Source organism: Peromyscus californicus, unplaced genomic scaffold (genome assembly GCF_007827085.1).
Source record: "Peromyscus californicus insignis strain IS unplaced genomic scaffold, ASM782708v3 Scaffold_15__1_contigs__length_86483966, whole genome shotgun sequence".
Lineage (NCBI taxonomy): Eukaryota > Metazoa > Chordata > Mammalia > Rodentia > Cricetidae > Peromyscus > Peromyscus californicus.
The window spans coordinates 70,248,491-70,266,694 of record NW_026294447.1 but is presented as its reverse complement, the minus strand read 5'-3'; the positions used below and the strand labels follow the sequence as shown (position 1 = coordinate 70,266,694).

Sequence of the window (18,204 nt, the reverse complement as noted above, 5' to 3'; positions counted from 1 at the left end):
ACTTGTGTTTCTTTGCCAATATACTACCAACACACTGCTAGGCTTAGTTGTTACACTGTGGTTAAGGTTAAGTCTCTGATGATTCTGGACGAGGGAACAAGTGTTCAAAATGGCAATTGTCCCTATGGGGGTGGGGGTCATCCTGTGCCCTCTTATGTGGCTATAGCCAGACTGCCATTTATGACAAGTCTTGGGCCATCCTGGGCCAGTCTACTCATTTTGTTTGATCATCTGTCTGTGTAGCCAAGGCTGTCCAATTTCTGATCCTCCTGCCTCCACCTCCCAAGTATTGGAATTACAGGACATTGTACTTGACCTCATTTTTTTTTTTTTTTAATCTTAGCTTCGAAACAGTTCCTGGGGATAGTTGGAAGATTTGAGTATCTCTGGGATGTCACTGTCCAGTTTTGAAATAATTTTGTAAATGGGTTTCTTCCAGGAAGGATCTGAGTCTTTCCCTGCGGAGACAGCCCTGAAGAACTCCTGTAATGTCAAGGTGGCAATTTCCAAGAAGCAGTCTGGGACCTGCATCCCCAAAGACACCCCCAAGAAAAGGAAGAAATGAGGCTGGAAGTACTGGCACCATGGCGAGCCCTCTGGCAATGATGCCTGTCGCTGGCTCAGCGTATCCCTGCTCTGCTGCCCCAGGTTCTGCAGCCCAGTACTGCCCTGTTCCCTTGTAAAACACAGACCTTAGATGACCACCCATGGAGACAGTCTTGGGAGCAAGTGTTAGAGACTTACCGGAGTTACTCGTTGCGCCAATTAGGCGTGTTTCAGTAACTAAGCAGGAGATGAAGGGAAATGAGAGGGTGTAGCCTTCTTTTCCCTAGACCTGTTGTGAGAAAGAGCGCCCTCAAGCTTATGACTGCCGTACTGCATCCCACCATCCTGTAGGGCTCAGATCCCAAGGGCTTAAAGCCCTGTTTCCAAAGCCATTTGAAGGGGCTAGTCCAGGACCTTCATCCAAACTGGTACCATAGGTGATAGGATGTCCCACAGGCCTTCCAGATGCAGCTTGGGTGGGGAACTGCTGCCACTGCCTACCAAACAGCCATCCCCACATGGAAGGGTGGACGGGTGCCGCCAGCTCACGCTCTCTAACCCTTTCCTCCCCTATAGATAGGCTTCGTTTCCATCCATGTTCTGGCTGTGGAAGCCCCAGACTGTACACTCGTGAGAGAATCAATAAACTCCTGTGATCACAGTGGGAAAAGCAAGAAGAAAGAAATACAGCCTGTGACCAGACACCTGAAGAGGAAGCCAAACAGCTGCCAGCCACCCAAGAGCCTACCCATGCCACTCGACACTTAGGCTCCAAGGCACCACCATGCACCCTCTAACAGCTGCCAGCCACCCAAGAGTTTGGAATTCTTCAGCCTTGTTATATCCAGAAAGAATTTGAATTTGCCACACATACAGAACTGAGAGAATACAAGAGCCACGTGTAAGTAAGAGCAGAAATTGTCAAAAAACCTAGGCGACAAGTAGATGCGATGATGGAGCCCAGTATTTGGTGCTACACCACCTGGTACTGAGCACAAAGGCCAACCAACAGTCTCTGAACTTGATAAGTACAGAGTAGTAAGTCTAGGATGGCAAAGTCCTGGCCAGCCAAGATTTGATCAGGTTGGCGAGATTTGCTCTATCCATCTGTTGCCTGGAGGAGGATTAGAAGGCTGTAATCTTTGTTGGTGATACAGAGATTGCTCTCTGGCTGCTGTAATTCTAAGTGACTTAAGGACATGGGGGATGTTTTTTAGAGAGCCAGCCATTCAGAGAAAACACATCTCAGATCTCAAGGGACTCAGTGCATCGTCTTACCTCAAAGTCATTTCCCTTGTTATAATGTGTATTGAGAACTCGAAAAATCTCTGAGTCACGGAGAACTGTCAGCATTTTGGGGTTTGTGACACCATCCGAAATTGCTTGCCGAGCGTACTTTTCCATTTGGATGTAATAAAACTCACGGAAGTTACTGAACCATTTGATCATCTGGGAGGTGATGCAGCGGTTGAACTGTACGAACAAGGAATCCATCAAGTCAGACATTTGCCACAGGGGGCTCTCAGTCAGAACTGTCAGTGTCCAGTTCAACATGAGATTAATGTGAATGTTCAACTACCAACAATTTTCCCTTCAGAAAAATGAGCCACAGGTGCTGGCCGGCCCTGTGCAGTTAGACTTAAAACTCCTACACTCACTAGAAAATAGATTTTATGTACTAGACTTCTGGGCTTTTATCCATGTGTCTAAGTATGACTTAGGGTCAGCCCCCAGAGCCAGGATGAGTAAGGGGCCAAAGGGAACGGGAAGGGTGTGGACCCGGGAGCAGTTTCCTGACGGCTGCAGTTGCAGAGTGAATGGAAATCTGAATCCGTGTCTGCCGTGGGGATTTGCGTGACTGAAAGGCCTCTAAGTCTCTGAGGTGGTGTCCAAAGTCGTAAGAGCCCTTACCTCAACCTAGAGTAGTGGGTCTCAGAAACTGCCTGTGTGTCCAGGCAGGCTTTGGTTCCAACATGCAGTTTGATTTTCCTTACCAGCACCTTGATCTGTGTGTACTTCCACTCAGTTTCGAGACTCAGCAGTCTGCATGGAAGTTTGATATCTTATATATATTTGAGTGGGAGTCAAACCCATGTCTTTACGCACGCTAGCCATGTGCTGCACCACTGAGCTACATTCTGAGCCCTTACATTTCACATATTTCTTTACTGTTTACACATTCTTTAAAAAAAAAAAAAGAAAGAAAAGAAAAAGGAAAAGATTTGGGCTTTGGCTATAGCCCAGTGGTAGAGCTCTTGCCTACCATGCCCAAGGCCCTAAGTTTAATCCCCAGTTTTAAAAAAATTTTATTTAGTGTATGAGTGTTTTGTCTGCATGTATGTATGTGTACCACATGCGTGTAGTGCCTGCAGAGGCCAGAAGGCATCAGATCCCCTGGACTGGAATTAGAGATGATAGTGAGCTGCCATTTGGGTGCAGGGAACCAAATCCGGGTCCACTCGAGGATCAGCAAGTGCTCTTAACCCCTGAGCCACCCCACTGGCCCCATTTATTCTTTTTATAAGGTCCCACCAAAGAGTAGTTACTAGACCCAAGAGTCCGATTACTACTCTCGCTTCCCTCCCCTCCCTACACTTCCCATGCACTGCTGGGATTATCTGCTGCTCAAAGGCCTAAGTGTTCTGAAACCCACCTTTTGTAGTAAACGATTCAGAGATCCATGATGTTCCCCAGACAGTCTCAGAACTGAAAATTGCACCAGCTCCATCAATAACGTGAAGGCAGTGAAGTCCTAGAACTTGCCTCTCACACTGAGGAGTTACACAGAGGCGGAAACACAGTGTGTGACTTTACCTGAACATCAGGGAAGTAAGCTTTCAGGAGGCTGGAACTGGGGTACCGCGTGAAGAAAAACATGAGCTTGGCCTTCTTCAAGTGACCAGGGCTTAGGCCTTCCTGGGTGTGCTTTGGTGTCAAGGAAAAGAGCATCTTAAAACACCAGCTTCCTTTCTGTGCTGATGGCACTTACACGAACACGGGAGACACTTCTGAAACTCCCCAGACTTTCTCCAAGACGTGTGCCAAGCAGCAGCCCTACAGAGCGACACAGAATGGTAGAAGCAGGGATTCTCCATCTATCCAGGGCAAGCAGCCTTTGTGACAGGAAGCAGAGGGGGCAGGGCAGCCAAAGCCCTTCCACTAAAACTACCCAGACGACTGTGCTGAACCTACCTGCAGAGCCAAGCCAGTGCCTCTAGGAGAGCATTTTGGACAGGGAGGCAATAAAGGGCCAAGTGAGCCAGGCGGTGGTGGCGCACGCCTTTAATCCCAGCACTCGGGAGGCAGAGCCAGGTGGATCTCTGTGAGTTCGAGGCCAGCCTGGTCTACAGAGCGAGTTCCAGGACAAGCTCCAAAATTACACAGAGAAACCCTGTCTCAAAAACCAAAAAAAGGGGTGGGGGGTGGGCAAGTGATCCAGTCTACACCGATTTTGTTATTACGACAAAATCATGAAGTTATAGATGCGTGCTTGTAATCCCAGTAATTGGGAGATGGAGGCAGGAGGATCAGAAGTTCAAGGTCACCCAGCCTGGGGATTCATGAGACCCTGTCTCCAAATAATAATAATAATAATAATAATAATAATAAACCAGTTTATCAAGTAATTCTGCCAGATTATCCCAGAAATGATTGCCTGTTCTTTGTGATTTCTGTTTTTGTTTTCTTTCTTTTTCTTGACTGAATGGGGTATTTGCTATATTTTTCTTTTCTGGAAATGGATCAGATAAGCTGGAAGCCATCTGCATCATTAAGTTGCACAATTTTCAAGCATCTCGGTGTGTGAAAGTCACATCTCATGGCTTATGTGGTACCAGTACAGTGACCTGTAGCCTGTGTGCTTTTTCAGAACGGAGTGGGAGAAGACAGCTTTGCCACAGACAAAGCGCTTGGAAACCTCAGGTAGAAACTTCCTTCCGTTCTACCTCAATTTCCTATAAAATAAGAGAGGAGTTGCCTCAGTGGTCTCCTGGCTAGCCAGGCAAAATATCAGATCCCACCATGTTCTTGCTCTGTAGAGAAGTCTGTGTCCTGGACTACATCTGTGCCCCACCTGGCACCTGGTAGAATGTCCCATTGTCTGCTAAGCTGCAGCTCAGCTCAGTCTCCTGTGGTACCTTCCCTTACAGAAGTAGGCCTTGCTCAGCCAGGGCTCACAGGCTCCTGTCCAAACCTCTATTAGGACTTTAGACTCACTGGAACTTGCACTACAAGTGTTGTCTCCCCCACTGAGACTGTGAGTTCCCTGGGGCAAGGGCTTGATCTTATCTCTGTTCCACACACCCATCCCAGTGCCAGGAACATAGTAGATATTCAATAAATGCATGTTAAAGAAGCGAGTGGGTGGTCCACATTAAGTCAAATATACATATGGAAAATTATACTTCAAGTCACTCCCCCAAGACAAAATTGCTTCTCTTTAACAGCAGCAGGGGTTCTGTGGTGCTGCCACCTAGCACACATGAAAGTCTAGAGTTAGCGGAGACAGTCCTAAGGCTGCTAAGCAGCATTCCATGAGTAACCTTGGGTATCACATCCATTTAACTGTAGCTATAGGACAGCAATCCCAGTAAGAAAAATCGGGTTAACCAAAAGAAACGAAATCCACTGAAGGTAGATGGCCCAGGCAGCTAGTCTGCTGTGTGGAAGACTCCATCCCCTGCCCTACTAGTTCCTAAAAGCTGGAAAAATCCTGTTAGGGTACCAATTTGGAACCTATTAGCTGTGTGATCTGTGGCAAGTCACCTGACTTCTCTGGGGCTCCTTTCTAAAATGTACAGTGGTTAAAACTTGTGCTTGGCCGTTAGATCTTGGATGTGAATCCTGCATCCTCACTTGCCTGTTTTGTGACCTTGGACAAATGAATTTGCTCCTTGCTCCTACGTCTCGTATACCTGATCCTCAGCCATAGCCCTTACCTGAGACACTGGGCCAAATGGAGTTCTGAGTTCAGAATTTCAGTCCTTTTATAAAGGGTTAGTGAGGGGCTGGGGAGACTGCTCAATGGTTAAGAGCACTGATTGCTCTTCCAAGGGACCCGGGTTCAGTTCCCAGCACCCACATGGCAGCTCACAACTGTCTGTAACTCCACTTGCAGGGGACTAACATCCTCATACAGACATACATGCAAGCAGAAACACCAGTGCACACGAAATAAACAGAAGGGGGCTAATGTGGCAGCAGGGGCTGAATGGGAGAAAGTTTATAAATAGCCTCCAGTAAGTTGTGCCACCAACAATATTTGAACTGATCTCAGAGCTTTTAGAGTGTGGTGTGGTGTGATGGTGGGCGTGTTTGTGTGATCCACCTGCCACAGAGCAAGCCCTCAAATACCGCCATCATTATTACCCCGTCTGGCTGCTGGGGACGCATGGAGCTATGCATACTTCTGCCTTTTAAAGGAACCTGCTTTGTGTGGCTTCCATGGCCCAGAGAGAGCAACAGTGCATACTCCAGGCAGCAAGGAGAGAAAATAATTGGGAGGAGAAGGTGGCAGGATGCTTCCTGGGAGCCTCAGATCATTGCAAAGAACATCTACTGTCCTTGGACCGTGGAGCCAGGACTGGGCTAGCGCTGTCTTGGGATAGGCCCCCAAACCTAAAGCTCATCCTCTTCCCACCAGGCAGAGACAAGCATATGTAGGTGCCTGAAACTCTTGGCGAATTTTGGGCTGTCTCCTGTGGGGCTTGAAGATCTCATTGAACCAGAAGCTCGCCATTTCAGCTAGGTTCACTGGCCAACAAGCTCTCAAGCAGGATCCACCTGTCTCTGCCATTGGGTTACAGGCATGTGCAGCCATGCCTGGCTTTTGTATATGCATGCTGGAAATTCCAACTCAGGCTCTCATGCTGGAGACGTGAACACTCTTCTCCACTTAGCCATCCACTCAGTCCCAAGAAATGATTCTTTTTTAGGAGGACCTTTTACCAGGTGGTGGTAGCACACACCATTAGTCCCAGCACCTGGGAGACAGAGGCAGGCCAATCTCTGTGAATTCAAGGTCAGCCTGGTCTACAGAGCTAGTTCAGGACAGCCAGTGCTACACAAAGAAACACTGTCTCATTAAACCAAAAATAAATTTTAAAAAATTTAAAGGAGGGTCTTTATTATAATAGAGAGTCTAAGCCAGTGATATCTTATCAAAGGCCCAGACAGGTAGAATTTCCCATTTCCAGTCTGGATAAGGATATTCTTATTGCCCACAGAGGGGAGGGGTGGAGAGTAAATGTTTCTTAGCATTGCTCTTAGGGTTTCACTGCCTTCCAGGGAAGCCTGAGCTTCGGGGGGCCTCTACCACTATAGACCAGCAGGGGGTGCTCAGAGCACTCAAGAAACAAGGCGGGCACTGGCCCCCAGGGCTTAGAGCCTTGAAGCCACCAGGCAAATAGGATTGTTCACACATGAACATAGGGCTTCAGACACAGTAACCTGAAGGCGTGACTCCATGCAGTCAGTGAGAAGCTACCCATCCTCAGCTTGCTAAGAAAAGCAACATCCCAAATACGCTTTCTGGAACACTAGTCCTACAAGTTTGCTTGATGGAAAAAGGGTTCTTTAGTCCTCAGAGTTTGGGCTGCCTTTATTCTCTTGAAGCTGCCCATCTGACTTGAGCACAGTAAAAGCTCTGGAAAATCACAGTTAAGAAACTAACCAAGTAGTTACCCAAGCTACATTTTCTTCTAACTTAACAATTTCCACCTGGGCAGTGGCGGCTCACACCTCTACTCTCAGCACTCTGGAGAGAGGCAAGTGAATCTCTGATTTCTAAACTAGCCTAGTCTACAGCGTGAGTTCCAGGACAGCCAGAGCTACACTGAGAAACCCTGTCTTCAAAAACAAAAACAAAAAATAAAAACAAAAAAAATAAAAATAAAAATAAATAAAAGAAAAAGGAAAGAGGTAGAGGACTCTGCCTAAGGATTATGAATATAATACAGTAAGATCCAGATTGCCACAGGCCAGCTTGGATGTCTTGGGCTTCCCCAGAGAGGAGGAATGTCTTTGTCTTACCTCATGTGCCCAGCCTTCCATCTCTGATAGCTGCAGCTTCCCCCCCCCCCTCCCTCCTTCCTTCCCTCTCTCTCTCCAAGAGAGGGTTTCTCTGTGTAGCCTTGGCTGTCCTGGAACTTGCTCTGTAGACCAGGCTGGCCTCAAATTCAGAAATCCACCTGCCTCTGCCTCCTAAGTGCTGGGATTAAAGGCCTGTGCCACCACCAACACCCAGTTGAAAGCTTTCTCTTAAGCTGAAGGTTTCTCATCCTTGCAGCTGCTTTTGAGGGTCAATTCCCTGAGGAAAACTACCCGTTCACCCCTTAGTTCTTGGTTCCTTATGTATTTATCATGACTACCTGGACTATGTGGAGTTCCTGTGTTGAGGAGTATGAGGTTTGGGGAGGTCATGCCTCAGATGAGGTAGCTCCTTTAACCCCCTCTGCCTGGGAGAGTGGCAGCTGGTAGCCCAATTAGATAGAGTTCTTCCTTCCGTAGGACACTTCTCTTATTTTTGGAAGCCCATTTGAGTTTATAGGCAAGTAAACAAAATCATTTCAGACCCAAAGGAACAAGTCAGTTATGGCAGAATCTCATGGGTTATAAAGTAAATGAACATCCCTGTCATATTTAAATCCTAGAACACGGTCCACTTGGTTATGAAACTAATCGGCTTTGAGGCATGAGGCAGAAAGACCAAAAGCGTATCAAGTAAACCCTGAGAAGGCAGGCATGGTAGCTCACACTTATGATCCCCACTTTGGAGGCTGTAGCAGGAGAATTGCCAAGATTCAAGGCCAGCTGGAGTACATCGTGAGTTCCAGGCCAGCCTGGTCTAAAGAGTAAGACCCTGTTTTAGAAAACGACATTGAGAAGCCGGGCGGTGGTGGCACACGCCTTTAATCCCAGCACTCGGGAGGCAGAGCCAGGCGGATCTCTATGAGTTCGAGGCCAGCCTGGTCTGAAGAGTGAGACTCTATTTTTTAAAAAAAAGACATTGGGAAAACAAAGCTCTCCTCTGTGTAACAGATATCTGCCCCCACTTCCTCCCCCAATTCTGGTTTTCCTGTTTCTCTGGGTGGTGACCATGATGCATCAATGACCAGTAAAGGATATGTGGATGGAAGAGAAGGGAATCATGTCCGCCATGCCCTGCAGCACACCCTGCTCCATTTTCACAGAGGGTAGGAGAGGCCGGCTTTCCAGGTGGACAGGGGTAAAAGACGGGGGGAGCTGCTGCTGGCTCAAAACCCAAGGCTGCCGGGCAGACTCTGGGGAGGGCTGACTTTGGGAAGATGAGACCTGGGGAGGGCTGCCACTCCAGCGGCCATCGGGTCCACGGCCCAGAAGCTGGCTGAGAATCTGATTTTCCCAGATGTGGGAAGGCTCAGCTGTCAAAGGACAGTTTGCTAGGGGACTCTGGTATGATTTGGGGACTGCTCTTGGAGAGACAGGACACTTAGGAGAATCTAGAGGCGTAGCCAGTGATGATTTGCCCAAGAGAACCCCAGCTTGTGGCTGGACCCTCCGAGGCAGGGTAGCAAGAGCAAGCAGGTCCTTATAGGCACTTCTCCCTGGAGGTGAGAGCTGGCATCCGCCCTCTGATGCTTGCCCCTGGCAGCTCCCTTCCTGCTGGATGAGGTGGCTCCGTGGATCCAGTAGCACCTGTTGTAATACTGAGTCCACGGCCTGGGACACGGCCCTGTTTAGTTCTTTCCTCAGAGTCTCCACTAAAGCCCGTGGTCCAGAAGGATGGAGCATGGGCTCCTCCGACTGCTGTTGAACCTCAGCGGTTCTGGGTTCTACTGCTCCACAGATGTCCTTGTTAGAACTCTGGTGGGGGTTGCTCTCCATGGTCCAGGGGCTAGACAGGAAGCTGTTCCTCGGCTTTGCCCTCAGGGGGCTTCTTTGCTGAGTACTTCCTGGGCCCTGTGCTGGTGCTCCAGGCTCAGTAGCCTGTAGGACATGCTCCTGCAGATGTCTTAGCTGTTGCTTCAGTAGATGGAGCTGTTCTTTCACCCGGGCGCCCCCCTTCTTGGGCCCTCGATCCCAGGCAGGACCTGATTTCAGGGGACCCTGGTGCATGGGAAGGCTCTGCTTCCTCTTCCGCTCCCGGGCCTTTTCTGGATAGCATGAGCTCTCCCTGGCTCTTGCACTGCCTGACACCAAGGGACCGGGAGAGAGACACATGCCTCGGACAATAGTCTCTACTCTGGCCCTCTTGGCCTGGATGTGCTCATCCCCAAACCAGTCGGCATCAGTGAGGCTGGAGCTAGGCAGCTGACCACTGAGAACGGACGAGTCTCTGCTCAGCTCTGCTGTGGGTGGGCTTCTCTCCCGTTCCATGCAGGTTTCTGCTAGGTGGGACTGAGGAGAAAGTAAGACAGGAGGTGGATCCATCACCTGCCTCCACGGGTGCTTGCGCAGAGCTCCCTGGAGGAGCTCAGGGCCTTTGAGTGCCCCGCTGAATTGGGCAGCCAGAGGTGTGCCAGTGGTGCTGCAGGTCGGCCTCACACTCAGAGGGGTGGGAACGAGCTGCCTCAGGGCTTCAGGAAGGCCAGGGCCACAGAACCTGGGGCGGACTCCTGAAATGAAAGACAGGAAGAAAACAGTGGATAACCAATCGGAGTGATGCTTTGCAAAAGGGTCACCTTGGGAGCTTGAACAAGTACAGATTTCAATTCAGTCAGTCTGGAACAGAGCAGAGAGTCTGCATTTCTAACTAGCTCCTGGGCCATATTCATTGGGGCCCCACTTTGAGAAGCTTCCAAAAGTGAAGCTCTTGGGGGTGGGGAATATCTGCCGGGGCAGAATAATAAATAAATAATAGTGGCAGCAGGATGTGGTGGTGCACACGTTTAGTCCCAGCACTCATGAAGGGGAGGCAGATCGTCTCTGTGAATTAGAGCCCAGTCTGGTCTACATGAGTTCCAGGACAGCCAGAGCCACACAGTGAGACCCTGTGTCAAAACAACAACCAGTGATGATGGAGGCCGAGTCAACAGCTTACTCATCTTCCCTGGGCTCTGAACAGGGCAGAGGTCTTCGCTAAATCATACTCAACTAATGAGGAGCAGGTTGATGTCAAACTAAGCCTGGTCAGGTCCAGAATGAGCCAGAGCAACAGGGTCACCTGGTTACTCATTTAAAACATCAATGTCCATCGGTCCAGTTAGAATAAATGGCACCCTGGCAGTGGGTCTTACATAGCCCAGACTAGCCTTGAACTTACTATGTAGCTGAGAGTCACTCTGAACTTCTGATTCTCTTGCCTCTCCCTCCCAGGTGCTGAGATTACATGCGTGCACCCCAGCAATTGAACTACATCCCCATATTTGTTTGGTTTTTAAGGCAGTGTCTCGTGGGCTGGAGAGATGGCTCAGCGGTTAAGAGCACTGACTGCTCTTCCAGAGGTCCTGAGTTCAATTCCCCGCAACCACATGGTGGCTCACAACCATCTATAATGGGATCTGTTGCCCTCATCTGGCCTGCAGACATACATGCAGGCAGAACACTGTATACAAAATAAATAAATAAATCTTAAAAAAAGAGAAAAAAACAAAACCAGTGTCTCCCTATAGTCCATGCTACCCTTGACCCCGAAATCCTGCTGCTTCAGGTGCACAAGTATTGGGAGCTACCGCACCTGAACCCAAGAATCTTACTTGAAACAAGTTTGAGAGTCGTTGCCATGCGACCACACTGCTGCCCTGGATCCTTGAAACCAGATGGTGCATTGTTAGTTTAACCATCTACTCCACAAGTACTTACGGAGCACCTGCTTGGATCAGGCCTCCTGTGCAGTGGGAGGGCTGGAAGACCAGCCGTCAGGGTGCCACGTGTAGTGCAGGTCGGTTGAAGAAAGAAGACATTCCACGATGACATTGTAAGGCCTATGTGGCGGCAGCAAGGTCCAGCCTCTTCTGATGGACTGAACCCCCCTCCCCAACAGCCTTACAAAGACATACTTATTGATTGTTACACAAAGTGTTTCCTCATACCAAGGTCTCTAATCTAATTTACTGTCTTACTGAAGGAGAGCATCACATGCCCTCATGACTTTAGTCGTTTATTATGTGTCCTTTGTAATACACAATACAAGAGCCTGAGGTGTGCCTGAGGTGTCTTGTGACCAATGTCATGGGATGGCTACAATGCCCCTTCAGCGAAACAATCAGTGTTTTCCACAAGGATTCTTCAAGGTCAAAGTACTTCTAGAAAACTCCAGATCCAGTCACTGCTAAATTCCCACAACAGCTGGGGGTCTGCTCTCAGGATCCTGTTGGTCTAGGAGGGAAGAAGAAGCCTGTTTCTAGGTGCGAAACCTGCTATGAGGAAAGCATGCCAAGAGCAGAGATTGGGAGAAGAGCTAAGAGGGAGCTGTTTGCGGAAAACCACCTAGAAATGTTCTGTCCACCAGGAGGCTGTGCAAAGCAATCCGAATGAACCACTTGTCCCACGTGGAACCTCACTGTGTCTCATGCCTATCGTGGGCCTGGATTATTTTCCCATTTTGCAGACAGGTAAACGTGGTCTTTTGTGACGTCCCCAGCAACTCCTAGTTACTAAAATCCCAAGTTGTCTGACCCCCAGCTGCCTCCATTTGAGAGATTGGTTTCTCTCTCCGTTAAGCAGATTCACCATTTTCTACAGGAGATAAAGGAATTAATTTCCCTTCTACAAACATCGTGTTTGCCCCTCTTGAACCAAATCCTGGCTGAAGGGGCTGAAGAGATGGCTCAGTCGTGAAGTGCTCACCACACAAGCACGAGGACCTCCAGAACCCACATAAAATCCTGTTTTGGTGGTGTGCGCCTATAATCCCACCATTGGGGAGGCAGAGACAGGACCTGGCTGGCCAGCCAGTCTAGCCTAATCAGTGAACTCCAGATTATTCAACCACACGCACACACACACTCACAATACACTCACTCACACACACACCACACACACTCACACACCACACACAAACTCTCACATACACACACCCGCATAGACCACACACACACACATTCACTCACACACAGACCACACACACATACACTCACAATACACTCTTACACACACTCACACCCCACATACACTCTCACATATACACACACACACTCACAGACCACACACACACACACACACCACACACACTCACACCACACACACACTCTCACATACACACACACACCACACACCCGCACAGACCACACACACACTCTCACATACACACACACACCACACACCCGCACAGACCACACACACACTCTCACATACACACACACACCACACACCCGCACAGACCACACACACACTCTCACATACACACACACACCACACACCCGCACAGACCACACACACACTCTCACATACACACACACACCACACACCCGCACAGACCACACACACACACACACACACACACACACACACACTACTGGCAGCCGAGAGCTGACTTATTTCTGCCCACTACTATCCTGAGACTGGCTCTTCTGTTGGTTTGTAGGCCTCCAGTGACATCTACCCTCGGCTTTAGCCTCCCCCTCAGGCTGCCAGATGCCAGGTCCAGACTCTCAAGTTCCCCATGCTCTGCCACGGAGCAGAGGGCAGTGATACCTGCAAGGACATCATGGGGGAATACACCACTGACAAAGTTAGGATCTTCAGTCAGACGAATTAGGAGAGTCTCATTTTGAGTAAGACATTTGTCAATGATGAAAATAAAGATCCAAGTGTGATAGCTCAAGCCTCTAACCCCAGCATGTGGGAGAGAGAAACAGGAGGATCTCCATGAGTTTCAGGCCATCCTGGTGTCTCTAGTGAGTTCTAGGTTAGCCAGGGGCTAGTATAGCAAGACCCTGTCTCAAAACACTTTTAATTAAAAAGGTAAAAATAGATGGACTTTGAAAATTAACAGACTGAAAACTTCATTATTGTTATATTCGTAATGATAATGATTTGTCCCTGTTGAAGAGAGAAATGTTCCTTAACTTCCTGTGACAATTTGACAGTTTGACCATGAGTATTATAACATGTATGTGAAAAGTATTTTTAATACTTATCTTTTTATTTATGTGTGTGCATGTGCACGTGTGCGAGAATATGTGTGTGTGTGAAGGCATGTGCTCCTCTGTGTCGGTGCACATGTGTGCAGATGCACAGGCCAGAAGGGGGATTTAGATCCCCCAGAGCCAGAGTTCTAGGTAGTTGTGAGCTGCCTGATAGAGATGCTGGAACTGAGCTCTGGTCCTCTTCAAGAGCAGCAAGCCACTGAGCCATCTCTCCAGCCCCTAACATAATAGTTTTTATTTTAAATGTGTGAGTACAGATAAGCATTGCCTTCTTAAGCAGTAAGGAGGTATGAGATCTCCTATATATGTGGGTGCTATAATCTCCCTTTTGATTGATGATGTTTTCTCAGTGACATAGCCATGACAATAATTTTCTTTTTTAATTTAACTTTCCTTTTTTAAAAAATTTATTTCATGTGCATTGATGTGAGGGTGTCAGATCGCCTGGAACTGGAGTTATAGACAGTTGTGAGCTGCCATGTGGGTGCTGGGAATTGAACCCTGGTCCTCTGGGACAGCAGCCAGTGCTCTTAACCGTTGAGCCATCTCTCCAGCCCCGACATTAATTTTCTAAATGCTTATGCCCGTCCACAGAGTCAAGGTCGTCCCTGACTTCCCACCAACTGTCAGCTTGTCTCAGCTCCTTGTGAACACGGTCCTGACAGAATGCTGGCCTCTGTGTTTTTGAGCAGTCATATTCCTCTGCCCTCCATGCCCTTGCATGAATGGGTCCTCCTACTTCCATTGTTTGCCCTGGCTGTGAGGAGGGCTACCCACCACCCCACACCTGGCCTTTCAAAAAATACAGCACATATGTCATCCCATCTCTGAAAACATCAACTCTCTTTCCATATGGGTTTCGGGCTCCCTCCTTGTGGCCTTCAGGAGAACCTGATTGCCAATTTTCATCCAATAGATGTTGGCTGATGGGTTGAGTTCTTCTGTAGACACTTGATTTTACCAATCTTTTCATCTTCTCAGTTGTGACTCTGCAAATCCTCATGCTCCATTGTGGTAGTTTGAATGCAACTGGCCCCCATAATCTCATAGGGAGTGGCACTATTGGGGGTGTGGCTTTATTAGAGTGGGTGTGGCCTTGTTGGCAAAAGTGTGTCACTGTGGGGGCGGACTTTGAGGTTTCTTATGCTTGGGATACTGCCCAGTGAGTGAGTCGATTTCCTGTTGCCTGCAAGAGTCTCAGTCTCAGCTCCAGCACCACCTCTGCCTGCACACCGACATGCTCTCCATCATGATGAACCTCTGAAACTATAAGCCGCCACTCCAATGAAATGTTTTCTTTGTAAGAGTTGCTGTGGTCATGGTGTCTCTTCACAGCAATAAAAACCTAACTAAGACACACATCCATAGATTCAATCACCTGGGTTGAAAATATTCCTTTAAAAAAAGGCATTTGAGGGGGCTGGAGAGATGACTCAGTAGTTGAGAGCACTGACTGCTTTTTTTTTTTTTTTAGAGACAGGGTTTCTCTGTGTAGCTTTGTGTCTTTCTTGGAACTCGCTTTGTAGACCACGTTGGCCTCGAACTCACAGAGATCCGCCTGCTTCTGCCTCCCGAGTGCTGGGATTAAAGGCGTATGCCACCACCGCCCGGCCCACATACTGCTCTTGTAAAGGAACTGAGTTTGATTCCCAGCACCCATGTCAGCTGGCTCACAAAGGCCTGGAAACTCCAGCTCTGAAGAGATTTAATGCCCCTGGCCCCCATGGGTACCTGCACTCGTGGGCACATAACCCCCATCCTCCCTCCCCCCTACATAACACACAATTAGAAATAGTAAAAATTCTAAAAGCATCTGATGCCAGGAGAGGAAGTTCATACTGGTAATCCAACTTGGACATGGAGGAAGTAGACTGAAGAGTTAAGAGTCCAGCCTCAGGTACCTAGTGAGTTTGAAGGCACCAGGGCTACATGAGACCCTGTCTCAAAATTTAATTGCATCTGTATTTAATATGTAAAGTTTTTTCTTGTCATTATTCCCTAAGCAATACAGTTTAACAACTGTCCACATGGCATTCATATTGTTTTAGGAACTGTAAGCCACCTAGAGAGGATGTGAAGTTTATGGTGTAGTGTGTGTGTGTGTGTGTGTGTGTGTGTGTTCTAAGCATATGACATAAGGGATATGAGTATCTAAGGATTCTGGTTCCTGCCCGTGGAAGGCTTGGAGCCAGTCCCCCTCAGACACCAAAGGATGACTGTCCTTTATTTCTGCTCCTTTAAGCACCTGTGACAGAGCCCTGTTCATGGAACAAAGCAAGCCTTTAATCCCAGCATGTGGGAAGCAGAGGCAGGCCATCCTTGTCTACACCGTGAGTTCCAGACTAGCTAGGGTTACATGTGAGACCCTGTCTCAAAAGAAAAAAACATTTTTTGTTGTTTTTGTTTTTTTGAGATAGGGTTTCTCTGTGTGGCTTTGGGTACCCTGGAACTCGCTATGTAGACCAGGTTAGCCTCAAACTCACAGAGATCCACCTTCCTCTTCCTCCCAAGTGCTGGGATTAAAGGTGTGTGCCACCACTGGTCAGCTTTAAAAGAAATTTTTAATTAAAAAAATAAAAGTAGCCGGGCGGTGGTGGCGCACGCCTTTAATCCCAGCACTCGGGAGGCAGAGCCAGGCGGATCTCTGTGAGTTCGAGGCCAGCCTGGACTACAGAGTGAGTTCCAGGAAAGGCGCAAAGCTACACAGAGAAACCCTGTCTCGAAAAACCAAAAAATAAATAAATAAATAAAAAATAAAAAATAAATAAATAAATAAATAAATAAATAAATAAATAAATAAATAAATAAATAAAAGTAGATGACTTGGAAAATAAGCAGAAAGATGAAGCTAGGTGGAAGGATTAACTGAACAGAGAACTGCATACCGTAGCCTTTGCGAAATCTCTTTGTGGGCTACTTAGATTACTGTACCGCTGCTGAGGGTCCATAGAGCCTGTGTGTGCCACGAGGCAGGACTAAGACAAGAGACAGCAACACCGAGGCTCATCCATTGGTTTGGTTTGTGTTCATATGCATTTTGTTTTGCTTTTATTTTTTGTTCGTTTTGAGACAGAATCTCACTATGTCACTCCAGCTGGCCTGGACCTTGCTACGTTGACCAGGCTGGCCTTGCAGTCGCAGAGATCCACCTGCTGACACCTCCCATACAGGGGTTAAAGGAGTGCCCCACCACTGGGCCACACTGTTTTTTTTTGTTTTTTTTTTTTTTAAGCATTCGTTCGTTTATTGGCGTGGGAAGGGAGGAGCATGCAATGGCGCACATATGAAAGTCAGAGGACAACTTGCAGGAGTCAGTTCTCTCCTTCCACCACATGGATCTTGGGATTGAACTCTGATCACCAGGCTTGGCAGCAAGCATCTTTTTTTTGTTTTTTTGTTTTTTGTTTTTTGTTTTTCGAGACAGGGTTTCTCTGTGTAGTTTTGCGCCTTTCCTGGATCTCGCTCTGTAGACGAGGCTGGCCTCGAACTCACAAAGATCCACCTGCCTCTGCCTCCCAAGTGCTGGGATTAAAGGCGTGCGCTGCCACCACCGCCCGGCCTTGGCAGCAAGCATCTTACCTACTCCGCCATCTCGTCAGCCCAAGGCCAGAGTGTGCTTAATGAAGCAACAAGGAACAGAGACACTTGGAGGCTGAAAACCGGAAATCCAGCTAGGTTCTATATGGTCAGATGGCCAGCGATGTTTACAGCCATGTCTGCAGGACAGTCATGGAAACAGAACATCTGTGTGTGCAGAGAAACGAGCGGCCTCTGTGCTGAGTCCAGCATGCCCCGCCCAGAGCCTGTATGCGGCTGAGCAGCCGAAGCATGGATACTCCTTGTTTGAAAATTAACTAGCGGCACTCCCGATGCACCAGCCGGCAGCAGATGCAGTCGTCACGACCTTAGAAACAGCTTCATTGCTCTCCTGAGATTGCGAAAAATAGGGGATCATCTTACTCCCCAAATACAGAAATGTATTGGGAAGAAAAATGAAAGACTTATAATGCTGTCTCTCAGAGAAAAATCGCCATGACTAGTTTGGTGTGCTTCGTTCCCACCCCCCCCCAAAACTATTTTCCCTGTGTATAGAGAAATTTACATAATTTCTTATAATAGTACCATTTTGAAAATCAAAATGGTATTACAGATTTAAGTCTGTAGACTCCCTTTTCCTCTTTCATGCTAATTAACACCAATTTCAACAATACCATGTAAGCTGACAGTATATGTTATATATAATAGATATAATACATATTAATATAATTTATTCTAAAGCTCTCTCTTAGTCAGGTGTGGTGACACCTGCTTTTAATTCCAGCACTTGGGAGACAGAGGCAAGTGGATCTCTGTGAGTTCAAGGATAGTCTGGTCTACATAGAAAGTTTTAAGACAGCCAGAGCTACATAATGAGACGCTGTCTTGAAAACAAAACAAAACAAAACAACTAAAAGGTTCTTTCTTGATAGCTAAAGTCCTCTCTGTCTTTTGCTGGTATTATAGTGTAATGTGTCTTGTGGGACCCCAAGCCGTTTAACTGGCTGTGAGAACTCGGTAGACCTCAATTTTCTCAGTTGTAAGACGGGAAAAA

At 47.8% G+C, this 18,204-nt stretch overlaps 1 protein-coding gene across 2 annotated transcripts; it reads right to left on the bottom strand.

Annotated features, from left to right (window-relative positions):
* Positions 1-311: 311 nt before the first annotated feature.
* On the bottom strand, positions 312-10,177 carry Prox2 (prospero homeobox 2). Of its 2 annotated transcripts, XM_052739283.1 has the most exons (4): positions 8,669-10,177; positions 3,361-3,466; positions 1,825-2,019; positions 312-525 (listed from the first exon to the last, which is right to left on the bottom strand). In XM_052739283.1, the coding sequence occupies exons 1-4, from the start codon at positions 9,952-9,954 to the stop codon at positions 340-342; spliced, it is 1,773 nt and encodes a 590-aa protein (XP_052595243.1). In that variant the 5' UTR covers positions 9,955-10,177; the 3' UTR covers positions 312-339. The 2 variants fall into 2 exon arrangements, with proteins under 2 accessions (XP_052595243.1, XP_052595244.1); XM_052739284.1 differs by lacking the exon at positions 3,361-3,466 and having other exon boundaries at positions 9,220-10,177.
* Between the last annotated feature and the right edge of the window lie 8,027 nt (positions 10,178-18,204).

Excerpts from the sequence above, each read along its gene's own strand:
- Prox2 (XM_052739283.1), bottom strand. The coding sequence starts at position 9,954 with ATGGATCCACCTCCTGTCTTACTTTCTCCTCAGTCCCACCTAGCAGAA. Across the intron at positions 3,467-8,668 it reads CCCTTCTCTTCCATCCACAT|CCAGGAAGGCCTAAGCCCTG; the intron begins ATCCTTTACTGG and ends ACCAAAGCACAC. Across the intron at positions 2,020-3,360 it reads CTTACTTCCCTGATGTTCAG|TTCAACCGCTGCATCACCTC; the intron begins GTAAAGTCACAC and ends TTGTTCGTACAG.